This window comes from Brachyistius frenatus, unplaced genomic scaffold, assembly GCF_029030835.1.
Source record: "Brachyistius frenatus isolate BFR_SWC_R1_liver_20210118 unplaced genomic scaffold, ASM2903083v1 Contig_9, whole genome shotgun sequence".
Classification (NCBI taxonomy): domain Eukaryota; kingdom Metazoa; phylum Chordata; class Actinopteri; family Embiotocidae; genus Brachyistius; species Brachyistius frenatus.
In genome coordinates, this window is record NW_027210608.1 from 4,259,475 (window position 1) to 4,285,036 (window position 25,562).

The window sequence follows — 25,562 nt, forward strand, 5'->3', positions numbered from 1 at the left end:
AGGAGGACGAGGAGGAGGAGGAGGAGGAGGAGGGTGGTTGGAATCAGTGACATTCTTCAAGGCCAGTGTAAGATTAAAGAGCGGGGCTGTCGTGCCTCTGATCATATATTCACAAAAGATACCCTGTGAAGAACACATCTTTAAAGAGAGGATGGCTGAAAATAAGACCACTACTAGTGAATATTTGTGGCAGCCCCATTATACCTATCATATAAATGGTCCATTACTGAGTAAGGAGATTACACCCCAGAGAGGTTTTTTTAGTTGCCCTTCTCATTTTCTGTTTGCCCTCTTCTCTTTTTTTCTTCTTTTCTTTGGCTCAGTCCTGCGAGCAGCTGCCTCCAGTGGCACGGGTTTGTCCTCTGTGATGTTTTATGTGTGGAAAAACCGTGGATCCTGGGTTTGGATGTAGCCAGGAGATCACTCTGGCGTTATAGCGTTGTGGCATTGAGCTTAAAGAGCATTGATTTAAAAAAAATAAAGAATAAAAAAAACTAACAGCCTTGGGCACAATATGCAACCAGGAGCATTTATGCAGAAGTGAAAAATGTCAATAGTGCTTCCTTCCATAATATTGCCTATTTCACTGGCACATAACACTGGCCTGTGACTCATGAACATAAATTCAGTGCACATAGTACAGTAAACCGAATGATGATTAATATAACTTTCATCGTGGGTTTGCTTCACTTGGTGTGGCCTTGGGTCCTTTATGGCACAGTGGAAAAATGTAATATCCTGCTATTCTGCATGTCCTTCAAATAAAATGTTTCCATAATGGATTCTCAATGGTAGAGATATATATACATATACACACACACACACACACATATACATATACAGCTCCATAAGCCTTGCCCTTTTTGTATCTTTCACAAGAGAGTTAATCAAAAACTCTGGCAGATCACAGGATTACAGCAACAGAAAATGAAAAGTATTAATATAATAATCAAGCGTTTCAGGTTGCTCTTAATTCAATTGTCTCTCTTAACATTTCCCGGCTTTGTCAATCAATGTGCCTGCCTTGTCTTTAAAGCAACAGAGGAGTTATCCATCCCGGCACCATTACAACATCAATGTCTCATTTCTGCTAAATGGCAGAGGAAAGATAATTGGCATGTGTGCATGCATATTAATTAACTGATAATGAGACGATAAGGGCCCCTCTCTATCTGCAGGTGTGGAACCACTAATCAATTGGCAGTGAAATGGGGTAAAAATGCGCTTCTTTTATCCCACTACTGAAATTAAAAACCTATTTAGTGCCACGTTTTCCAACAAAGTGCTTTTCATTTATCTTCTCCAGCACATTATTCAATCACACTTTCCATTTGTATAATAGTAATATTTTCATGTAATTTCCCCACTGCCTCTAAGATGGGTATTTTTGATATGGCTTTGTAAAATGGCTATTCCATTCCAGCTCCATTCACTAGCTGGTAATAAACTTACAACATATATTTCAGATTAAATGTCTTCAGCAAATGGAGCCAGCCTCAGATGCCTCACAGCCGCGTGGGTAGATCGCTCCTGCTCCCTGGTGGTGGTCGGAGGAACTGTTTCATGGTGTATCCAGGCCCCCTGGTGGCAAGGACACCAAAGTGCAGGCACATTTATTTTAACCCAACTCTTGACAGCAGTTTCTAATTTGTTGTATAAAGCACTTGCTGTCTCTGATTGTTCAAATGAACAGCCATAGCTGTCCTCTCATATGCAGAGCATGCTATCTGCTCGAGACCTGCAAGGTACCCACAGTTGAAGCACAAGCTGACTATCTTAAAGGGCTGCTGCTTTAGCCTGCAGCACAATTGGAAGCGTTTGAAAGAGTATGTTGTAACTATCAGCCCTGACCAGAGGTGTGTGAGCGTGAGAGAGGAGGAGGAGGAGGAAGAGGAGGAGGAAGAGGAGAAGGAGGAGGAGAAGGAGGAGGAGGAGTATAGAAGAATGAATGTGAACGGCTGTGAAAAACAAAGACTTGTGCCGCAAGGGTGTGTGCGAAGATCTAAATGACCGCTAAAAAAAGAACACAGAGGAAACAGAGGTACACGACAACGCAGCTTTAAATCAGTGTATTTATCACAAAATAGTTCCTGCAATGTGAACATTGGAGTTGGATTTCTTCAGAAGTGTGTGTGTGTGTGTGTGTGTGTGTTCGAATTCAAGGGTGTGTGGCCGGCCCGGATGACAAGGAGGTTGATGGACAGTAGTGCAGCGTCGCCTCCTCTGGCTGACAGGCCCTCCTTCACCCTCGGACAGGCCAATCTGTACACACAGCAACACAGACACGGCAGAGCCCGTCTCAGTCACCACACAACCCATTTGTCACGTCAAACAGCCTCAGAGAGACACGGCGGTCAAGTTATTGAGGTGATTGTATCAAAGTGACCCCTATGCAACGCTCATAAATTGCTTGCTATGTTGGGAGGTACTATATCCTTGGTCATTGATAGAATTGAAAGGAGAATGAAAGGACATAGTCGACTGATAAGTAAAATGTATCATGCCGATAGTGATTCATATTTTTGGAAACAACGATTTGTCTTACTTGAGTTTAGGAGGGCGTAAAGGTGGCACTCAGCTGCAACTCTGCGTTTTCATCCTTTTCTTTCTCCGTTGTTGCACTCGTTTCCTCAGCGGACGCCTCCTCGGTGGAGGCGTCCGTCTCCGGCCTGTCCTCTGGCTTCTCCGACGGGTCCACCACTGTGGAGCCCCTGCTGGTGTTGCAGCCCATGATTTGTTTCAACCTAAACGTGTGCAGCGTGCTGTTCAGCCGACGGCAGCGTCCGAGGCGTACAGAGCGTTAAAACACCGGTCGTCACCTTAAAAACCTGTGAGTGTTGTGGGCTCAGGTGCCTTTGTTCTCCATGGCAACGCTGAGACTTCCTGTTGTGTTGCGTTAGCTGACCTGGCCGTGTGTCGGCTTTGTTTTACGGCCCTTTGTCTGCTGCGTCGTACGGCCTTTTTGCAATTACCTCTAAGCAACACTGGTTGAGAATTAACTCCTGAAGCGTGCGACAGCATGGTTACTGATAAACACGGAAGGGGGTTGTGTGTCAATCACAGGGTTGCCGTGGTTACCAACTTTCCCACAGTGGGATGAGTTTGTTTTCATTCATTCAGTATTTACACGTCATAAAACCTCCAGAGACAGAGAAATGAAAGCCGTATAAATGATGCTGGTGAGTCGCTTGCCGTTTGGTCACGAGGTAGAGCTGCCCTGCCAAGTGAAGCAGGTTTTCTGACTGCATCGTGTTAGTTATCGCGTACAAACGATGAACACTGCAGAGCAGAACGGGACTGTGACGCTAGAATAACAGGGAGATTCAGCACAATCCAAACAGTCTTCGCTGGTCGCACCTGTGATCATTTCACCACACAAATATCAGTTTTTAATGAATAAGAAAGTTACACAAGGCAAATTGTCAAATATGTTTATTGTTAAATTATTGTCTTTCATTTAACTGATTCAAAAATTAATTGATACATGCAAAGCATTTAAATATAAGAACTGCAATCAAGGATGCCCTTTTAATTATAGCAAGAAAAACCTTGAATCTACAAACAAGTGTTAAAATGAAATGTTGGACACGAGATGTCTTTACTGTTAAGTCCGCTCTGTGTACTCCACGCTCACTGGAAGTCCAAGTTTTCACGTCACACTTGTGTACGTTAAATATTGGATTACGATTGGGTTCCAAACAAGCTGTGATGTCACAAATCATGCTTGTGTGTACACGTGTCAAACTCTGATTAAATTTAAATAGAACTTTTGTGAAAGTGGCTTCTGTCAAACAACACGCACGTCGTTCTGCACAATGAAGCTCAAACGTCCACATGATGTAACAAAGAGAAAAACACCTTCCTGAGTGGAGGGGGGCTTTAATAACATTCCTGCCCCGTTTTTGATTGATGTCCTCTTGAATCAGCTGTGATATTTAGTTTGTAGTAAGCCACGGCTGGAGCTGACGACAGGATGTGAAAAATAGTAGTTTGACAGCATTTGTTTTATTTCTCATGTCAGAACTGCCTGCATATTTCATGGAGCACTGGATAAAGTTTAATGCCGCGCTCATAACACTTTCCCTTTATTTCTGTGATAAGGTGCAGCCAATTCTCCATGTCTTAGTTTTACAATATATTTAGGATAAAAACACATTAAAAGTGCTTCAGAGTAGCTTACATTGACCACTTAGTATCATCCCCCATTTAATCACAATCTAATCAGTATTAAGTCTCAAAGTATTCATGCAGAATCCAATGGAAATTGTTGGATTTTGTGACGTGTTGGGACAACCAAACATTTGATCCTCACTGAAGTGCCAGTGAATAAAGGAAATATACTCGAATTACATATAAAGTTTACATTGTGTCATCATTTACATAATTTGAAGAATTAAAAGTACAGATCACGCAGCTACGACTAACTTCTTGTGACTGTAATTGCTCATCCGTGTGAGCTCTGAACAAGCTTATCCTGCACTAACAGTAGCGGAACTGGTGACATCCTGTCTCGGTCTAACCTTGTATTTATCCACTGAGCATGTCCTGCTTCAAATTCCTACAACAGCGTACAGCACTGAGCAGCAGAGAGTTGCAGGACGTCCACAGTCTTCTCCCACCAACCAGAGCTGCGGGTGAAGTCCTTCGTACCTCTGAGGTCACAAATAGTGCAGAGCAAAAAAAAAAAAAAAAAAAAAAAAACTCAGCCCACGGGACTCGTGAACCGATATCTGTAAAGGGAGACAAATCTCCTCCTTGGTTTTCTTCCAACGCTTCAGATTGTTGGTACTGTTTCAGAAAAAGGGATCAGAGCGAGACGTCCCGCTCCTCCGGGCTGCAGGTTAGGTTAGGCCCGTTAACCTGACGAGGTCGGCCCGAGACCGTGTTCCTGCTCATGATGCGGTCGTCCACCACGCTCCGCAGGCGTCTCTGCCAGGCCGACTGATCGTCCAGACGAAGCCTCCTGGCCGGCGGTCCGTCTTCTCCCTCCTCCTCGTTCTCCGTGCCTCGTGATGCCGCATAGCTGCGTCTGTTGGGAGACCTGCCTGTTCTGATCATGTTGTTGATCTCACGCAGACGCTGGGAAAACACACCAAAAAAAAAACAACCAAAAATGTATACGAATATTCCGCCGTGGCGTGATTTAAATTCAAGAATTTGTGTGTCACGAAAGCATTTACCACTCAGACAATAGAAATCTAGATTTCACACAAATACAGTTGTTCAAATCTGATCCCATGAAAACGTTTCGAACGCAACGTCCGCAGACCTCAGAGGAGCTCGAGCTGAAGACGTAGACGAGTCCGGATTGATGAGTGGACGTGGTGTTGAGCGGTGAAATGAAGACGGAGTCGCTGCCACACAGCCGCTGTCTGCGAGGAGACGCCGTCCACTGTCGGGGGTACGGAGACAGAGGGGTGTCTCCCTGGACAAGAGAGGAAATATTAGCGTGTGGTACAACATTTAGCATTTTGTACTGGCTCTTCCTCTTGTTCAGTTTGGTCCCACTCACCCCGGCGGTCAGGGAGAACTGCATGGTAAAGTGCGCCATCTTTGTGGTGTAGATGCGGTTGTAAAAAAAGATGAGGTTGTCCCTCTCCTCCACGCCAGGTCCGAGGTTATGTGTTGAAGGAGTGTTGGGGGTCAGGGTGGCGCTGCTCTGGCCTCCATTACCTGGAATCAACAATATGACAAATGACCACTTCTCACTGTGGACTTATTCTTACGACTTATGAGTAATGTGTTGCTATTCCGGTAACTCGATGGGTCAAATGTTTTGGTACTACGTGCCATTGTTGTGTTGTAACTCTACAGCGACATAAAAACCTAACTCGTAGCTGACGCTGCACATGCTGTGTATTAAAATGCTTTAGCGAGAGCAGCGTGGTGTTTAAACGGGAAGTGTTTTATTCGGCAAACTGGGCACACCACTATATGTGTCACTGCAACAGGAAAGTCACAGCAAGTTTCTCCTCTTACAGTGTTTCCCACACGTTGAGGATTTGCTTGTGGTGGTCGGTGACGCGGAGGGTGATCAGTGTGAAGAGAATCATGCATTTTAGAGGGGGGAGAGTGTAAGCCAGGCTATTTCCTGTAGCTACAATTTACAAATGTCCGCCGCCTAAATGTCGAATTGCCGTGTTCAGGCTGTCGGTGTTCATCACTGGGGCCCCCCCGCCTCCCCCGAAAGAGAGACGGGACTCGTCAAAAAATAACCAGCACATGACTGGACCGTGTGTAAAATGCCAGAAGACTTTTAATCGGAAATGAGGGCTTTTAATTTGAAACGGAAACCTCGGCATTTGGCCGATCGACGGTTTAACTTTGATCCTTCACTCACTCGCTGACAGACATTTGCTTTATAGTGCTGACCTCACTGTTGAAGCTCAGCCAAAAATAATTGTAATTTATGTTATTAACCACAGTTATGTACACCCGTTTCATTTCAGCTCCGCGCGAGAGTCTCTGCTGCGTTTTGCTGTCGTTGCCGTTCGCGCTAGTTTCTCTCCTCTCCGAGCGTTTGACAACGAGTGGAGCTCAGCGCACACGCGGAGCGGAGCGCAGGAGAGACAGGTGAAGTAGAGCCACAGGAGATTGTCCACCAGTTAACATACTTGTAATATTTCTGCGTGCACGTGAGGTACTTTCTGTTTTTTCTCATGAAGAGCTTCTTACCGTTTCCTTCGACGGGGGGATTCGCCAGGACTCTTTCTGAGATCAGCACCTTCTTGCAGACCTGATGACACAAACAGTCTGCTCAGAAATATTGAACCGATCAATCAAATCTTGCAGAGCGGCACTTTGAGCACTTGTCAGCATGCTAACGTGCTCGCAATGACAAAGCTGACATGCTTGTGTAAAGCAGGCGTAGTGACGACCATGTTCACCATCTGTATGGAGCGTGTTGACATGCCAATCAGCACTAAACAAAGAGGGCAGCTGGGGCTGATGGGAACGTCATTATTTTTGAAGGTATTTGCAATAAGTTGGACCAGATTTTGGTTTTAGATGAAAACCAGAGTTGTTACAATTCCTCCTAAAGGGAACATGAATATCTGTATCAAATTAGACAATAGACACTCAGAATATTATCCCCAGAGCTGCACGACACCACGGCTAAAAACTCAAACTTTTAATGATCCCGAATGCACCAAATCGATTTGAATCATGTGACATAACCGTTAATTATCAGTTACCCTTCAGTAAGATGGAGACATTCTCATATTTGAATGAAGTAAATCTTCCTGAGATAACCGCACTGACTCCAGGTCTGTATGATGACCAGTTTAAGTTTTATCCAAAGTGAATCTGCGGTCAGTTATTTGATCCACATCCGTCATGAGGGCAAGACACACGTGTAGTAGTTAAAAGGCTTAAGGCATGCACAGGGGCTCCTATATTTAGTTCATTCACATTTACGGTCTTCAACATTTTTTTTTACAAAAAATAAAACGTACACTGTTGCAGGTTTGTAGCTGCGACTTGTAGCACTTCATTATGTGCTTGAAGGGTATCTCCGGCTTGGTAATCTGTAAAAAAACAAAACAATGCAAACACCATAAATGAACTGATTATGCACTTTATAATGGCTTTAACAACTTATAATATTTCTATTAATACAAAGTCAGTGGTCCCACAGTCCCATAATATTTCATGGAATAAATTGAAAAAATATGCGACGAGCTCAAGGAAAACACACGGATACAGACTATTCAAGACTATTTTGCAAAATCTTTCATTGCAAATACAAATATAATGTAATATAATACAAATCAATCGAAAAATAAAATCAATTCAATCTTCCAGATTAAAATGAAAATATGCCAGATGGTCAATGTGGTCTCAGACTTTTGGAACCAACTGCGTGAGATGATCAAGTTACTGAATTACAAATAAGTGTGTTATATTGGCATGTGTTCTAAGTGCCACAGACTTAACATCAAAATCTCAAACGAGTTGATTTGTGCGGCTTTACAAATGTATTTTTACTTGGTTGGAGTTGTAAATATTCATGCAGGTGACGTTTACTGCACAAGGTCAGCCAGCAACACTGGTCAGATCTGAAGCATTAAACGTGGGTACACATTTGAAATATATAATAGGGAACCAGGTTAATGTTTCAAACTGTTTTCAGTCCTTTTTTTTTTTCCCCTCCTCTTCACCGTATAATAAATAGCCCCTAAACGCTTTCAAGGACAACCAATCAACGACTGATCGTCAGAGAGTCCGTTCGCTCTACCGCAGCCCACCTTAGCTATTACGTAGATGGCGCACATGAGCAGCTGGTCGAGGTGACGGCCTGCCATGAGGCCCGTGCGGTGGACCAGGGAGTGCTCGAAGCAGGTCCAGATCTTCAGCCGCAGCTCGTCGCGGACGCCCAGTGCGGAACACAGCTCCCTCAGACGCTTCCCCATCAAGCCGTAGACCTGCAGACAAAACACGGCCGCGCTAAGCGGAGCGACGGACGCCGCCGTGACAAGGAGTCCCAGGAAACGGAACTGACCTTGCGAGCGAACAGATGGAGGGAGCTGCTTCCGGAGCGCTGCTGGTCTGTGATGGCAGAAAGGGCTGAAACTGACATCCGCTATCACGGTACACGCCGATCGGTTTCGTAGTCAAGGATTTTATCGTAAAAAGAGCTTTCGGTACCTCGTGGAAGGTGGCGGTCCGGCTGCGCGGCTGCTCCCGTCGGATCTTCGAGCTGCGTCGGAGGCATCGCCTGCGGTTTGACACAAAGCCATCATCAAAACTGGCGCGCGAAGAAATACGGGAGTGATTTTAATGTTTCGATAAAGAGCCGTTGAGGAGCAACTCTGAGGGCAAGACGAAGAGTTTTAGTGAGTTATTGCCGACTTGTTGGCAGGTGGGCAGACGGCCCTCGTTGGCTCTGATGTCCTCCCACAGCGGCGAGTCGCTGGTCCAGGCCCAGCTCTCCAAAATATTGTGTTCCACTTGAGCGAGGTGTGCGAACCCAGAACGAGGCAGCCCCGCCCCGACCCGCAGCACCGCCTCGATCACCTGTCAGAACACAACAACGCCATCCTCAAAGTGAAAAGGGAACAGGGATGTCACAGATTCAAAAAAAAAAAACACAGTCCAGATGTTAAACTATCTGCAGAAGGTGCACATATTTTTGCACACTTATTCCAAGTCTGGGAAACACACCTTACAGAAGTGGTACGGCGCCACTTTGAAGATCTGAAGGAGCAGAGGGAAGTCACACGGCAGACGGTTGGAGGTTCTGGTGATCTCCAGACAGCAGGGCACGAGGCAGCGCTGGAAAAGCTCGTTCTTCAAGATGCCCTGCTTTAGACACATCCATAACATGAGCACCAGGTGCTTTACTTCAAAAGCTAAAATATGAGAAAAGTTTTGTTTGTTTCGAAAAGGCTCGAGAAGCAAATGTACCAGTGTGACCAAAACCTTCGGCAATTCCGCGTGTGGCCACAGGAGGGCAGCGCACTCACCGAGATGTCGCTGAGGCCCAGCCTTTCCTTCTCCTCAATGCAGATGCTCTCCAAGATGGAGTAATACCACGCCCCGGCCTCACAGCAGCACTTTGCTGCCAACTCTGTGAACAATATGGCACGGACACGCGTGTCAGCAACACGGGCTCTACTCCAGACTCCGAGAGGCCATTACAAGTCAGTCTGCTCTCTAATCGTGCGGGGATGCCAGATAATGTGATGACCGTGATCATCATTAAAAAAAAATCTGTGCAGGTCAATCATTGACTTTGTTAGTTTACCTTTGGTTCCCTCGTTTCCTTGGTGGTGCTGCAGAAAAATGTGCAGCAGACGTCTCAGTTTTGTTTTAACGGCTTCAGTCGGATCGCTTGAGCAGGCCCTGATCAGAGGAACCGGGGGGAAGGGAATTAGGAGAAGGCAAGAAAATGGTCATCTGTCAGGAGATACAAATCTCAAATGAAAATAAAAGCAGCCCTTTCTACGACCGGGCGTGTCCGATGTGCGATACCGGCAGAGAGACCCTGCTGCGGTTCATCAGCGATCCTGCCCTGCGAGGCCTCGGCCCGCGCCGACCAGCTGCTTGCGAGGCCTCGCCTCCCAAACACGGCCTCCGCGCGGGGCGAGTAACGCGTCGCTAACCTGAACATGGCGAGCAGATGGCCGCTGGGGCCGAACCCCGGCCCTCCCGCGTTGCCCCGAGGCGCGGTTGCCATGGTGACCTCCTAGCTCGCACAGGTTGAGAGTCAGCGCGGGCACCTAAACGTGGAGAAGGACCGTTAGAGACGACCTTCAGAGGGCCGGACCAGAACAGAGCGCTGTACGTCAGTCAGCCACGAAACCCCTCACGGCTTTTAATTCCTGATTGGTCCTTAGCTTTCGTAAGAAACTGGACATCGTGGAAACGGTCACATGTCGCACTTCTTAATGACACCGTGGGGCGCGGTGTTGCCCGTTAACTTCTGGAGGGGCTTTAAAGAACACTCGGGACGGTTTGGAAAACACACCGAGTTGCTTTTTTGTTTTGCTGACAGTTCAATATGAATATGATCTCTACGAAGCTACTGCCGTTTAGCACAGTGACCGGCGGCAATCGGCTCGCGTAGAAAAGTAAACACGTTGCGTAAAATAAGGTCAAAAAGTGCTAAAACCATAGGTATATTTTTTTGAATGCTGGACGGACTTCGGCTTGTTTCCTCTCTAACCAGCTCCTCACCCGCCAGTCAGTGTTCACATTAAACTCTCAGTGAGAAGGTGAATAACCTTGGTGAGTTTGTGTGGTGTTTATTATTTCTGGCAGGACAGCATTATTCCCTCCTCCTCTTCTCCTCAGCAGGCAGCTGTGATCAGTCACTCCTGTCACAAAGGCCTCAGCGCCATAGACTCCCATTCAACTCGAACTCGAGGCTTCAGGACGTCGTTCGCAAGCCAATGGGTGACGTCGCTGTCGTTTGCTGCTTTCTGAGGCGATTCAGTGGGTCTGATAATGGTCTTAGACTTCGGCAGTCCGCCGTTGCCCCAGCTGATTGCCGTTGTTGTAAGTATTAGTATTGTGTACCTCAAATCAGGGTTTTTAGAGGCTGGATGTATTTTTTGGAAGGCTTACAGTTGATGTTAAACGCTTAGTTATGGTGGTTAAGATAAGAGTACAGGAATGCAGCATGTTAATGAATGTACTCACAAAAAGAGCCATACAAACGTGTGTGTGTGTGTGTGTGTGTGTGTGCGTGTGTCCGTGTCCTGTCCAGACTGAATGGGACTCTAATCATTCCCATGTGCTGTTTATGGTCATGGAGTCGGTGTGCAGTGACAACATGTGACGACAGGATACAGATCTAGAAGGACCGATGATTTGGTTCCAACATCAGGTCGGTTCATCTCGCTGACACCAGCTGTTCACGTAGCCATGATGAGCTCATCATGTCTTCCACTGACGACACACAAACTCAGGGATCCTTAGTTCTTGATTCTGACTTTTTTTTTTTGTTGAATATAAAGATAGCTGCTTCATCTGACTACATTTAGATGGTTTTCATGTGTTTATGAAAGTGTGTTTGTGGTCATTGCTGCAGCTGAATGAGTGAACTCAAGAGAGCGAACCGTCAGATCCACATTCGCAGGCTACTTACGTCGGACGTTGAAGCAGCAGCCGTCTCTTCCGCTTCTCGTCCAACAACGAGACGAGTCCTTTAACTCGAATGATAAAAGGGGCTTTCGCTTCTCTTCACTTACTCCGAATGCTGAAATGACGACAGTGAACAAACTTATTTAAACATCAACTCTCAAGTTTGACACATTTCCAACTTCTCCAGCTAAGAGAGACAAAGAGGAACTAAAGAGCAGCGTCATCGTCACGTACGCAGTTCCTTATTCATATGAATCATACAGTGGCCTGTTGTATTTAGCAGGAACCTCCAGACCATAAACAACACCCGACAACAAAGCAGTGGCAGTTACACGAAAGTCTGTCGACAGCAGAAATCTACTCAGATCTGTGGTCGCTCATCATTCTTCATTTTCTCCTCCTTTTGTCTTTTATTCCAGCGTGTTGAACGAGAGAGCGACGTTCTTTATCAGGTCATCCAGCTGCGACGTGTTTGTCTGGTGGGTTTTTGTTTTGCTGGAAACTTTAAGTGTTTCAATCACACCCATTTCCTGTTTCCTCAGTGACAGAAGTTCAATGGAAACAGGCTGCTCGCTCTGTGTTTCACTTTGACACGTGCGGCGCTTTAAATGGTATTTAACTGGAGACCAATGTTGTTCATCAATCAGACATCGTTGTTCAGTGCGTTGAGGCCTCGCTGAGAAAGACCTATTTAAAAAGTGTGTGTGTGTGTGTCTGTCTGTCCGTGTCCCCTGCAGCTCGTACAGAAGCAGATGATGACTTCAAACCGTCAGCTGACTTTGAATGCAGTTTGTCAGTCATGTCCTCTCAAACAGAACCCATAAAACGGCTTTAAAGTGGACTCACCGGTATCTGTTGCTCTTTGAGGGGCAGTTTTGGGTGAATTTCTCCACTGAGGCTCGACGTGTGAATCCCCTCTGTACGCTGTGTGTGTGTGTGTGTAGTCCGTCCTGCAGCAGCTCTCGACCTGCTGCTCTGAAGGCTGAGGAAGTTCAGCCGGCAGCAGACAAGTCCAGACTTGTCGTCAAGAGTTTGAGCCTCTGCTGCTGCTGCTGCTGCTGCTGATCGTAGCAACCAAACAAGAGCAGTGAGCGCCACCTACAGGAGGAGCGTCGGCCCTGCAGCAGAGAGCCGAAACCTGCCACCCCGTGAGCGGTCTCACTCTTTATCAATTCAAAACGACCAATACAAAGTGCATGTTGTGTATTCATATGCGCGTTTAAGATTTCGCGGCCATTTGAAGAAAGATTTATGCCGTACTTCTGCACCGCATGCTGTTACAGACGCTCTAATACACACTGACGAGACTCGTGGTGCTCCCGTTTGAATGGTTATGAGATCATCCAAGTAAATATGCATTCAAAATCACGTAGAAACAGACAGAAATGACTAAACCTAATCCAGAACCCAGGATTAACACCTTCACTCTGTTGCCGTAGTTCAGGAGAGTCCCGACTATTTCCCGATACTCTGGAACACGCGTTTCACGATCATTTCCTGACACCGTTGACATCTTGTCAAAGGTCGCCGGGCAAAAGCAAAGAGTCAAAGGCACACTTCATTGATAGTCAGAAGAATATGTTTAATAAAAATAATTAAACCTCAATTTCCTCTATAGAACTTCATAGAAAGTAATCCAATAAATTACAAATGACTCTTAAGACGCTTTTTTTTTTTTTTTTCCTGCACTACATGAAGAATTATTTTGGACTACACAGACCACAACTTGCAAATATTACAACTGTCCAATGAAAAAAAAAAAGAAAAGGAAAGGAAAAGACAAAAACTGAGCAGGGTGACATTTAGGATATTATCAAGCTTGCAAGAAAAAGTTTCAAAACTCATGATGCTAGTTTTGTCATCTCAGTGATTACATTGTATGGAACTGAAACCTCCCGGTACAGCAGTAGTGTGTTTTGACGTTCCTCTTGCATATTGGTCATCGTTTGTGTGTTTGATGCAGATTTCTTTTACAGTGTAAAAAAAAAAAAAAAAAAAAAGCGACTTTTTTCTTTTTCCCATTTGTGTCCCGTTTGAGAGGCTCAGCAGTCATCAATCCGTCGCTGTGGGGCAACTAAAGGTCATGAGATCAGTCACCTACAGGGTGACGTAGCGGTGGCTGGGTGTTTGCATAAGGGCACTACGAGTTTAAAGAGAGCACGGGTGCAGATATACAAAATGAGGGTGGCGTGTTTAAGTTTGTTGCTCAGACATAGAAAAATACCGTACTGTTAGTAATAGTAATACAAAAAAACAAAACAAAACAAAAAAAAGTACAAAAAAAAAAAATGGAAAAAGCAATCGCATTGCAAGCAAACCCATGACGAGGTCTATAAAGAACAGGCATACAAGAAAACCACTTTAAAGCAACGTTAGAAGTCAGACGTGGGCTCAGAGCGACTGAACCCGAGAGAGAGAGAGAGAGAGAGCCGATGCTACAGCTACACTGAAGAACCAAACAGTTAACGCAGCGTCGGCCCGAAAGGAAAGTCTCCTCCGTGTATCTAACAGTCCGCTGTGCAACAGCAGTCCTAGAGCGAGCACTGTCGTGCCAGAGAGCGTTACAAAAAGGTACTTCGGCTCGGGTGAACTCCAGTGTGTTTGTGTTTGTGTGTGTGTCCTGGTTGCGGTCGTTAAAAATGGACATGTGCAGGGACGCCGGGACCAAAATGCGCGCCGAGCACCGACGCGAGCGGTCGAACGAGAGCGCGAGGTACGGCGGGGATAAGGGCACTTCTACATCTAGCCGAGGCTCCGCTTGAAAGTCGGCAGAACGGGGGTTGAGGACGAAGCGACGCGAGACGACGCCCGCGGGACTCCCCAGCTGCTTTGATCCGAGGACGCCGGCTACAATCTTAAAGAGAGAGCCTGAACTATTTTGTGCTTCTGTCACATCAACGCAGGCTGTCGTCTCGGGGGGGGGGGGGGGGGTTTAATCTCCTCCATATTTCTACTGTCAGCAGGTACAAAAAACAACAACAACAAAAAACACTTGCTCCTTCAAACATTCAGACTGGAAAGCTGTAGATACCAGGTGAGAGGAAGCAAAACAACACAGTGGAAGTTCTCAGTAGAAAAAACGAAACAAAAAGGCCTCGGACAGACGTTCCAGCAGAGACGTGGGGAGGGGGGGGGGGGGGGCGTCGTGAACGTGGTGTACGTGGACAGCAACAGAACGCACCCATGCACATGTACATTTGCACAGTGAAGCATATCCATTCAGCAAAAAAGTTGAGGTAAAGATGCAGATACGCCGGGGCTGCAGGAATAATATACATCCTCCACCACAGCTCTGTCAGGACCAGGGGGGGGGGGGGGGGGGGGTTGTTGTTGTTTTTTTGGCACATGGTAAAAAGGTTGTTTTCTTTCCCCACAACTCCGGGAGCTTTTTTTTTTTTATTCCCCCCCCCCCCCGTTTTATTTTAGGATGTGCAAGTGAAGGTGTACGCCTGCTGGGCAGCTTAAAGTGCGCCTGCAACGTGCTGTGGCGCAAAGTTTGTAAGGTGACGGTGAAGGAGATCAGACCGCAGATAACTCGCGTACGATTGGAGAACTAATACTGGAACAGATTTCCCCTCAAATAGATTAAAGAAAGAAAGAAAGAAAAAAAAAAAGAAAAAAAAAACCCAAAGTTTCAGGTGATTGTGTTTCTGGACAGACCGAGGTGAACGGTGGCGGGCGGGTGAGGCGGGGCGGGTGAGGCGGTGCGAGTCGTGCACCGGGGTGGAAACATGGCAGACAGAGAATCTACAGCTTCAGTGACATTCATTAGCTGCCCAAGTTATTGCTGACATATCCAACGTATGATCTGCAAAGCATAAGTGTCAAGGAACCTGGAAAAGTACTGAGTATATACAAGTGTTTGTCAATCCCCCCCCCCACCCCCATCCCCCCTGCTCACCCCTCCCGCCCCCACCCCACCCACAATCAAAATATATTAATAGTACAGCTCAACGAGCATGTTTGATGTAGTTTCACTTTTTTAATAAAATTAATCCTGACATAATTACAATAATGCCTTTTTTGTTGCAATTGTACATAATCGCGTGGTACAAGTTCACAGAGTTCAGAAATCTACTAAAGTCTGACATGCAAAATGTCTCAAAACAAGACTGTACCTTGTGAACAAACATCGACGTTTTATTTCAGTTCATTTTAAGTCCGTTTTTTTTCCTGTTTTTTGAAGGTTTTCTCGTCTTTATTACACAACACTGTAGTTAGTTCTTGTATTTACACGTAAAGAAATTGCAACGTAAGTGCTGGAAAAAAAAATCCATATATATGTGAATATATGTATACATTTCTAGGCGATACATAAATAAATTTATAATTATATATTCGTAGGATCAGTCCTCGTCACTGGAGTCTGAATCGTCTGAGGATGAGGAAGAGCTCCCAGACTCTGATGAAGATGACTCGGCTTTCCCTGAACCGTCGGGACCACTGTTCTCCTTTTGTTCTGCGGATTCCTCCTCCTCCTCTTCGTCATCCAATGCCTGGTCCTCGTCCTCCTCCTCCTCCTCCTCCTCTCCGTCCTTCTCCGCCTGTGGCTGCTCCGTCCGCTGCGGCGATGACTGGGAGGCTGGCGGCGGAGGAGGAGGAAGAGGAGCGGCGGGCGGGAGGGCGGGGTCAGTGTTTGAGCTCTGCGGCTGTGCGGCAGACACAGGAAGGTTAAGGCCTGGAGTGAGAAGCATCCCTGGGTAAAGCATACTGGAGAGTAACAAGGGGTTAAGAGACAGTGGGTGACCGGAGGCTGCGGAGGCAGCTGAAGCACTTTGTGTGGCGGTGGCAGAGGAAGCGGAGCTGGAAGTGGAGGAAGGAGTCGTGTTCGAGCCCTCTGTCCTTTCTCCTTTGGTGTCTGAGGTGTGGGGGGGGGCTTTAGAGGCAGACGGCTCTCCCGCTCCGACGCCGGCGGCGGCGGCTCCCTTCGTCTTCTCGTCGGAGCCGCCGGCGCCTTCCTGAGCGGGCTTCCCGAGCAAGCTGCTCATGCCGAGCAGGTTCGGCAATCCGGCCATACCGGACAGCATCATGGGAAACATGGCGGCCAAGTTGCTCGCGGCCAGGTTGCCGGCGTCGGACGGCAGCCCCATCAGGCCCGCGGTGAGCTGCAGGGACTGTAAACTCTGCAGGTTTTGCTGGAAGGCCTGCAGACTGGTGAGGTCCATCCCGGAGAGGAGGCCGTTGGCCAGCAGGGGGTTCAGGCCCAGAGCCGAGGCCGCCGGGTTCGGTGCCGCCGTCGCCGCCGCCGCCTTGGCCAGAGGGTTCTTGGGTCGACGTCCGCGCCGGCTCACTTCCTCGGGAACGATGGGTCCCGTCAGGATCCTGTCAAACATGCTCTCTGGGAGGTAACCCTGGATACGGCACGGGACAGGCACGCAGCGTGAGCACAGCACAGACCAACGTAGTTCTAGTACAGATAACGGTGCGCGTAAACATCCGGTTTACCAAGTAAACCGAGCTACATCCGACGCGGCCGAACACAACAGCTCTGAAACTAAGCCGACTTCCAGGAAGGTTACGATGTTCCGTTTTTGTTACAACTTTGTTGTCTTCTCTCTCTGATAGAAACGGAGTGGACAAAATATTAGAAACCCCTGTCGGTATAACACTTCGCACAAACTGCAGTCGCTGAAAGGGTTTAATAAACGCTCTAAACCAGGTTCCAATCGTCATCAACGGAGGTTTTAGTGAGCCGTACCCGATAAACAGGAGCTAACTCAATCTCAAGCGGTCTTCCTCGACGTGACACGGTTCCACTTTGACTCACCGACTGTTTCACCACGTCGGCCCATTCGGGCGGGACTCCGTACTCGGGGTTCTCCTGAAGGAAGCGGCACAGATCTTTGAGAGGAGGAGCGAAGGCTCCGCCGACCTGCAGGAGGAAATACAGGCAGCGTGAACACATGAACCTTCCACAGTTCTGCTTCTCGGTCACATCACCACTTCCTTTACAGCGTTGATAAGCCTTCGGAAGTACTTCCTGAACGTTGTCAGTCGGAGATGTTCAATTCCAGTTTGTGAATATGTGGTTGCGATTCAAAGCCACGTGCAGACGCAGACACAAACCCACCTTGCGTGCGTTTCTCCTGTTGATGATCTGAACTCGTTCCTCTCCCGTCAGACTGTTGACGTCGATCTTGTTGGGGTTCCTGCAGCGATGCCTCTTCTGCTTCGGCCGACCGTCCTGGAAGTGGAACTGCATTTGCATCTTATTTACCCCCTGAACACAAGATGGGGAGACGGCAGTGTTAAAAGAAAACGGCGAACTTGCTTATTCACTTGTTTTAACAAAGAGTTGCTTCTTTTAGTTTAAGTGGTGAGCTCCTGCAGGAATTCAAATGTTAGCATCTGGTGGCTGCAACCACTTAAAACTTTACCCCGATGGTTGAATTTATTTGACTGGTGCTTTCTGGACCAGCTGTAAACATCCACATAGAGTATGTTTCCATAAAATCTTCTTTCCCCCCAGACTAGAACGTGTAGCCCTGGGAAGGAAGGAGGTAGAAAACAGGACTCACGGGGATGAAGGCTCCCGTGTCTGCCACGAAGCCCGGGTGCTCTTTCAGCCACTGTTCCAGGTCTTTCCTCCGGGGGGCGTCGTCCCCGGCGAGCCGCGTGCCGTCTTTGAGGTTGATAACGGGGACCCTGCTCTCGGTGTCCGCGGGGACCTGGCCGGAGCCCTGGCTGAAGCCCGGCACGGCCGCGGCCATGCCCACCTGGCCGATACCCCCCCACCCGGGAGGCACCTGGAGACACACGAGCGCAGAATCATGTTTAACGTCACAACTCGCTTTATAAAAACTAATCAGAGACGTGCTGCTTACCAAGTTAGCGTTGGAATTTTTTTTATTTTTTTTTTTTTTTTTACAAAAAACAGAACATTTGTTTTTCTTTTTCTGATTTCTAGGTTCACACCAACACTTGGGAATATTGTCACCAAAACAAACCAGTGCTTACCTGATCGGGAACAGCAGGGACTCGACTCCTGTTCATGAAGAGCAGGTCCATCCCCTCCACGTTCTTCCTCCTCCCTCTTCGCCTCTTCACCACCGGCTGGCCGTCCACTGCTCCGTTCAACCTCATCTGACCGGTGAGACCTGAAGGAACTGGAGGAGAAGCAGCCCGTTAGCTGGGAGCTGCTGCGTTGTACTTCCGGAGTTTGTCTTAAACTGTGGGCACATCTTTCTGGTTTTATTATTTCCATATCTGTTTAAACAAAGCCAATAGGCTTTCAAAAGATGACCGGTGTCTGTGCGTCCTACTCCTGCTGTCCAACTTGTGCTTTGCCGCCATCTAGTGGTGGTAAAAGGAAAACATGATGGGCCCCTTATGAGCTTATGGATAAGTGCACACCCACAGGTCCGGAGGTAACGGCTGCATCTGTATAAACACACCAGTCTGGAAGCTGCACTGAGGCTTGGTGATGTCGGCGAGGCCCGTGTCCGAGGCACTCTGCAGCTCGTGGAGCCGGGCCAGGTACTGCTGCTGCGCCTGGGGGCCTTCCTCCGTCTCCAGGGGCCTCTTCAGAGGTAGACCCTGCTTCTGGAAGGTCAACTTCAGACCTCCTTCCTGCTACAGACAGACACGACAGTGTGAGACTGGGCTAGGAAAACAGCTGTGGGGCAAACATACAGAATTATAAAGAAGGAGAAAAGGTTAGACCTGCTCTCTCTGAGACGTTCACTGTAGTTACACAAGGACAAGTACTCTCTTTGACTATCATGTATGGATTTACTGATCACACAGGACATGTTTTCATAGCTCGTCTGCTATACCAGGCTCTATATATATATATATATACATACATATATACACACACACACGTGATCGATGTTTTTAAATGTTGTAAATTAGATTTATCTCAATAAATTAGATTATCTCACAATAACAGCAAATACTGGTGAGGGATTGTGTTGTTAGTATTACGGGGACACATGGACACACAGTGGGTAGTGCTGAGCAGGGCAGTGGGTAAAGTCTATTCATAGTTTGGACTGGAGTTGGAAGGCAAGCCAAAGAGATAGCTGCTGTCAGCATATTTTTTAAAAAGTAAGGAGCAGCAGGTGTTTGAGGATCTGGTGACGGGAAAAGAACGTTAGGTTTGGAGAAAAAAAAAACTGATCCTTATCAAAAAAGCAAGCACGAAAGCAAGGAATAAATAGAAGCAAATCCGAAGCCTGTCAAGTTAATAGCCACGTTGCCTTGAAGCATATTAGAGAACACCCACAACAGAGGTCTCCATTTCAATCAGATTATTAGCAGGACCCCTTCAGTCTAGAGAGGCTTCAAACTGAACCTTATTATATTCTCGTGACTGAATGATTTGTGCTCATGTAATCACAGCCTGAGAGACCAATTCAAATTGAGTGTGTGGGAAAAGAGAGGAAGGCTGCTATTAAATTAATCTCTCCTCCTGCCAGGCAGTCAAAACCGCTAATCATCCCCAAAGGAAAGCAGGAAGAAAAACCAGAGAAACATGCTGAACGCGGCAGCTAGCACCGGTCAGGGCAGCAGAAGAGGTAGGGGTCCTACGGTTAGGGCGAAGCGGAGGGAGGAGGGGAGGAAGGGAGAAATCAACATACATCGTTGAGTTTTACTGAGAACTCCTTGTTTTCTGCAACATGCTTGGTCACCTTTGACCCCTGTGGCGAGGCAGAGGGGTCCTCGCATAGGCTGTTGGCGTTGTCCAGCAGCTTGGTGGTGTAGAAGGAGGTCACGGCGCCTCCAGGCTCGTAGACCCGACGTGTTCCCGGCCACTTGCCCTTCAGCACTGCTTGGCAGATGCTGTCCAGGCGGTTGATGATCACTCGATCCTTCACAAAAAAAAAAAAAAAAAAAAAAACAAAAAAAAAACAAGCGTACAGAAGATCTCAGTCTAATTTCTCGACTGCCCACAATTTACATATCGATTTGTTTTCATGTTCCAATACTTATACTCACTAAAACTCATTCTGAACAGCTACAGGGACACCGTGATTGACTGCTTTGGTGTAGTAATGTTTAAATTGGTGGCTGGATGTAGAGGATGGAGAGTAATTCACCTTTGGCCAGTAGGATGCCGCGAGCATGTACCCTCCTCCCTGGAAAGGTTGAGAGGAGTTGTTGTTGGTGATGCCGTTCTCAGCCACGTGGGTGTCTTGCGTTTCATCCTGTGTCGTGATCAGAGACGCCACGCTGTCCTCGTCAAAGCCCTTTACAGTTGTTGCTGCAGGCACTGAGGACGGGACGGGACACGGTGACAAACCTTTAGCTTTATTCTCGGATAAAAACAAAAGAGGACTCGTTCAGAAGTCGGGAGATCCAAATCAACAAGACTCACCTTTCTTCTTCCTTTCCTCCCCTTCACTTTCACTGTCATCGGAGGAAGACGAGGAGGAGGAGGAGGATGACGAAGAGCCAGAGGAGCAAGATGATGACGAGGACGAGGAGCTTGATCCGGAATGTGATGAGGAAGCGGAGGAAGATGAGGAGGAGGAAGAGGAGCGCGACGAAGAGCTTGAGGAGGAGCCGTCGGAGTCGGACACGGAGCCGTGCCTGGCCTCCCTGCGGCCCCTCTTGCTGGCCTTCTTGGGTTTCCTCTCTGACGAGTTGGGTGTGAGGGGTTTGGTTCGCGCTGCCACCATCTGCCTCTCATTCTCCTTCACCACTGAAACCGGCTTCTCCTCCAGACCTGTGGGAGTAGCTGGTGCTCGAGAGGGGCTCCAACTCTCTCCCCGCCTTTCCTTGCCCTCCTCCCCCTCTGAGGCTGGTTCCACTTTGGGCACGAGCCCACAGGGATCAGCGTCTCTCTGGGTGGGCGGGGGCGGCGGAGAGCCTGTCGGCACTGAGCCGGCAGCCTGGAGCTGAGGGTGCAGCAGAGGGGTGGATGTGCGCGATTGCTGCTGAGAGGCTTTTGTTTGGCTGTAGTTGCGTTGGGCAGCCATGAAGCTGAGCTCCGGGTCTCTCAGGATGTGGTAATCGGTGCGGCTGACGCCGTGCTTCGCGGCACCGATTAGCAGGTCGCGGTCGTGAGCGCCGGCCTCCCACCACACCGGTAAGTCGGAGCTCATCTGACACAGCGGCAGGCGCTCGTAGAGAAACTGATGTCGAAGGACCTGTTCCCTCACCTGGCGGAGCAACTCCACCCTGTACAGTGTGCGCGACGCTCGCTCCTCTGTGATGGGCTGGATGGTCAGAGACGGGTCCACCGCCGAGTCTGGAACAGAGACGAAGCAGCGGGCGTGACGAAGTGAAGGCTTCGCTACAGGCGCGACCCAAAGACCTTGTTCGTGCCTGCAGCTAAAACATCCCTGTTTGTCTTTCCACGAATGATTAACCTCATCAGCCCTCCTCCCTCTGCCTCAGTACTGCTGAGCCGGCCTGTTTACCAAAGTGCTGCTGACCTTTCTGCCAAATAAAAGCATGCAGCCAGGAAGGAGTGTGACACATTCTACATGATAAAATGGTTTCACATTTAATTGTTTGTGAAATTAAAAAAAAAAAAAAAAAAAAAAAGCAATTACTCAGGCAACATTTCTGGTTGTGGTCAAGAGACTCTCCGGGCAACCGCTCCAAGTCAAAATACAGTTCAACAGCGTAACGGAATACAAAGCGGTAATTTGTCTGCATGTGTGTGTTCATGTGCGAATAAGAAAAGTAGGCTTCTGACCTCCCTCTTTGGGCGGCAGCCGACACACCCGTCGGCACATGGCAGTGAAAGCACACAGGTATTTCTGCAGGCTCTCGTCAGTCTTCTTGTGCAGCCGAGCCATGGCTCTGAACTTGGTCCAGTCGAACCGGCCGAGGTTCGGGTCGAACACGACACCGAAGGTGGAGACGACGCGGTAGAAGTCAGCCTCTTCCCGCCTGGTCCATCTGGAGAAAATAATAATGCAAAAATATATCAATACATATTCTGCTTTCACAAGGATTTATGGATCTCGGATGTTTTAATCAGCCATCATAGATCGGATCTGCAGTCTGACCTTTGTTGACGTTCAATTTTAGCAGCCATCTTGGGGTTGAGGGTGTCGTTGAGTGTGGCGGGCAGCGGGCAGAGCGGAGCAGACAGTATCATGGTCTGCTGGGACTGAGACTGGGACTGGGACTGAGATTGGGACTGGGACTGGGACTGAGATTGGGACTGGGACTGAGATTGGGACTGGGACTGGTGGATGTGCAGGATCTGCCGACTCTTGGTGTAGCGCTGAGAGGCTGTGATTAGACGCCTCAGTCTGGCTGTCAACACTGAGGGGGAGGGCCAGTAGGCAGATTCACCTTCTGTCACTGGAGCTGCATCTGGAAGTTGTTACACAGTACAACAAAGAAGATTAAGATTCCAAAATGATTTCTATTTTGTCATGAAATTAACGGGAAAATGTGTTGCTACTTCTTCTGCCTGTAGGAAGCCTGTGCTTATAATCATCCTGATAATTCTTCTGCGGATTACAAACATCTAGTACTCACCTCCAGCGTTGTCAGTGACAACCAAGTCTCCAGGAGAAGAGGCGTCATCCTGCATGAGAGGACAGTGCGTGTTTAGGGAAGCAAAAGGCTGCAGCATCAAACTTAAACTACAAATAAAAGGTTACCAGACTGTAAGAGATTAGACGATGAATCAGAAATACTGAGGGACTCATTAAATAGACCTCATCATACGTCGCCTGTGGTCTTACCTCCATATCGTCCTTTAGCAGAGCTGGAGCAGGCTTGTATTCTGGATCATCCACATCCCTACACACACACACACACACAGAGAGATAAAGTTTGTGTCATTATTGACGTTAACAGTTTAAAAAGATATTACAACCAGCCAATCAGGATAAAACAAAAGGTAAACGGTGTTTTCCAGGTGCCTTGCTGGTGTTGTGTACACCCACCCATCCATGAAATCGTTGCCTCTCTGTTCGGCAGCGATGGCCTTCTCATCCGGTCGCCCCGCTCGCTCTAGAAAGCACAGGTTAGGGTCCGCACGAATAGTGTTGTACTTCTCATAACCTGGGAGGGCACAGGAGGACAAGCAAACCCCAAAGTTAGCCAAGGATAATGCATGGAAACATGTAAGATTGGAACCAGGAAATATACACAGGCTGGCTGATTTCCCACAATCACTTAATACATCACTTAATATACAATACACAAAACAAAACTGACATCGCAATTACCAGTTCAAATGTTTGTTTTACTTTTCATAATAATCGGTAACTTTAAATACTGGGACTGCCACACAGTAGCTTGTTATTAGTTCATATCGGGTGCTGATGTTTTTCCCTTTCTGCAAAGTTACCATAGATACTGAAAACAGTAAAAGCCAAGTACACTTTCATTTCAAATCGGGAGTTACATATTTTTATTAGGATTACTTATATTAAACAAGTGTATTACCATGCTTGTAGACACCCAGCAGCAGACACTTGTCTGAGATGGCGTCCCACCACAGGGCAGGCAGCTCTGACTGGTCAGGGTCCGGCACCCAGATCTTTACCTCACTGTCCAAGAGGAGGAGATTTAGGGAGATATTATGAGGAGGAATATATCTAATGGTACGCAAAATACATGTTCTAATAATACTTTTTTTTTTTTAAAAAGCCTCCTTGTTTTGTTGCATCAATTTACTGTCAATACAAACACTTAACTCCCCTGAAGGGCTTTTACTGTGAAACAACACAAGCCTCATTGAGCTTTGCTGATCTCCTTATTAAATCTGTTTTTTTTCTACAGTACTACGCTTGAAAATCAAGACGAAAATACTTGCCATCTTTCTCCAGCAGGTGGAGCCCTACAACCTTCTTATGAATTTAGCTGATCATCCGTTTCTTCCTTCCACAGGTTGATATGAGACGCTGATGACCACACTCACCACTCCAGGAGAAAAATCTACAAGGTGACTATTTCACCCTTAAAATAAGACTGTACTTCCCTGAAAGTGCTCTGCCAGGTCTGTGCTGTTCTGTCGAAGCTGCCTAATCCACGTGCAACTACTGTACAAAGTGCTGTCTACTCTTTCAAGTGTAACTACGACGGCAATGTTCAAGTAAATTTACTGTATTTGTTGAATGAAAGCATTCTGTTTCAAGAGTCTGAGGCAGTAAAAGTTTCAGAAAAATGCTAGCCTCGGGGAGAAACGGTTTGAACTCTTGAGTGCAGGCATCCTAAGGTGTAACGTGTGAGGAGATCAAAGTTAAGCTCACCTGGAGTCCACGCCGTCTAGCACCTTCTCCGCCTGGATTCCTATCACCTCTTGTTTCAGGTAGTAGAGCATTCTGACCCTGAGCAGCACCCTGCAGAGAAAACCCACCGGTCACAACAAAGCCCTGACCACGCACAAATGCTGAGCGAGCAGAACCAACCAACATCCCCCCCACCCCACCCCACACACACACACAAACCTGTTGAACACAATGCAAATGAGTGAGATTGTACTGTATAGTCGTGGCTTTATTATTTTCACTGATGTCGCAACACACACACACACCGCTGATGTGTAATGCCTGTCTTCTATGATTTTTAGGTGATCAGAGTAAATAATTATCCGCCATTCACACAAGCCTGATCGATTAACTCTGAATTGTTGTATCGCCTAAGTCGACCTCATTGTATAAACCTCACAGGGCGTCATGAGCAGCTCCCCGGCGAGGCTCCTGACTGAGGGAACAGACAAGCATCTCTCTCCAGTTGTCATGTGGTTGTACGCTGGCAGTAGATGAAGGCTGGGAAGTCTGAGGCTGACAAGGTAGAGAGGCTGACTCACAGGGGAGACATTAGCTCTGTGATGCGTGATCGCACATCACAGGCAGCGGGCTTTGAGCGGAGACACGGTGAAGTGGTGGGAAGCTGTGGTGCACTGATGTGCCAGGCTTGAACGTCTGGTGTGCCTTGAGAGCGTTCTTAATGGCGAGAGCTTTCTGTGTCAAACATTTTGTATAAATACAAAATGTTGCCAAGTGGATTTTTACTCATTTAGTGCCTGTAAACTGCCAACTCATCCTGACTGT

General features: G+C 47.5%; 2 protein-coding genes across 5 annotated transcripts in view; both read right to left on the reverse strand.

Moving 5' to 3' along the window:
- Nucleotides 1-3,423: 3,423 nt before the first annotated feature.
- On the reverse strand, nt 3,424-12,102 carry LOC138616245 (retinoblastoma-like protein 2). Of its 2 annotated transcripts, none has more exons than XM_069690409.1 (14): nt 11,590-12,102; nt 10,107-10,223; nt 9,749-9,846; nt 9,468-9,571; nt 9,166-9,303; nt 8,854-9,018; nt 8,650-8,719; nt 8,504-8,550; nt 8,250-8,426; nt 7,458-7,529; nt 6,676-6,736; nt 5,513-5,673; nt 5,270-5,425; nt 3,424-5,079 (listed from the first exon to the last, which is right to left on the reverse strand). In XM_069690409.1, the coding sequence occupies exons 2-14, from the start codon at nt 10,178-10,180 to the stop codon at nt 4,807-4,809; spliced, it is 1,596 nt and encodes a 531-aa protein (XP_069546510.1). In that variant the 5' UTR covers nt 10,181-10,223; nt 11,590-12,102; the 3' UTR covers nt 3,424-4,806. The 2 variants fall into 2 exon arrangements, with proteins under 2 accessions (XP_069546510.1, XP_069546508.1); XM_069690407.1 differs by having other exon boundaries at nt 9,166-9,306.
- A 3,449-nt stretch (nt 12,103-15,551) lies between these two features.
- chd9 (chromodomain helicase DNA binding protein 9) overlaps nt 15,552-25,562 on the reverse strand; it is a 68,696-nt gene continuing 58,685 nt past the window's right edge. For 2 of the 3 annotated variants that reach the window (XM_069690404.1, XM_069690406.1), the window contains 16 exons: nt 24,759-24,848; nt 23,953-24,056; nt 23,448-23,565; nt 23,244-23,301; nt 23,035-23,083; nt 22,554-22,866; nt 22,238-22,443; nt 20,909-21,784; nt 20,631-20,803; nt 20,172-20,402; nt 18,984-19,161; nt 18,547-18,695; nt 18,108-18,335; nt 17,660-17,809; nt 17,357-17,461; nt 15,552-16,940 (listed from right to left, as the gene is read on the reverse strand). In XM_069690404.1, the coding sequence (XP_069546505.1) occupies nt 15,936-16,940; nt 17,357-17,461; nt 17,660-17,809; nt 18,108-18,335; nt 18,547-18,695; nt 18,984-19,161; nt 20,172-20,402; nt 20,631-20,803; nt 20,909-21,784; nt 22,238-22,443; nt 22,554-22,866; nt 23,035-23,083; nt 23,244-23,301; nt 23,448-23,565; nt 23,953-24,056; nt 24,759-24,848 (4,033 nt within the window). In that variant the 3' untranslated portion in view covers nt 15,552-15,935. The remainder of the gene's footprint in view (nt 16,941-17,356; nt 17,462-17,659; nt 17,810-18,107; nt 18,336-18,546; nt 18,696-18,983; nt 19,162-20,171; nt 20,403-20,630; nt 20,804-20,908; nt 21,785-22,237; nt 22,444-22,553; nt 22,867-23,034; nt 23,084-23,243; nt 23,302-23,447; nt 23,566-23,952; nt 24,057-24,758; nt 24,849-25,562) is intronic. The other variant, XM_069690405.1, reaches the window with a different exon arrangement.

What these genes read in the sequence shown, in the direction of transcription:
- LOC138616245 (XM_069690407.1), bottom strand. Translation starts at nt 10,180, where the DNA reads ATGGCAACCGCGCCTCGGGGCAACGCGGGAGGGCCGGGGTTCGGCCCC. An exon ending in CATCTGCTCGCCATGTTCAG is followed by an intron (nt 9,847 to 10,106) that starts GTTAGCGACGCG and finishes TCCTCTGATCAG; the next exon opens with GGCCTGCTCAAGCGATCCGA. An exon ending in CGCCGTACCACTTCTGTAAG is followed by an intron (nt 9,019 to 9,165) that starts GTGTGTTTCCCA and finishes GTGTTCTGACAG; the next exon opens with GTGATCGAGGCGGTGCTGCG.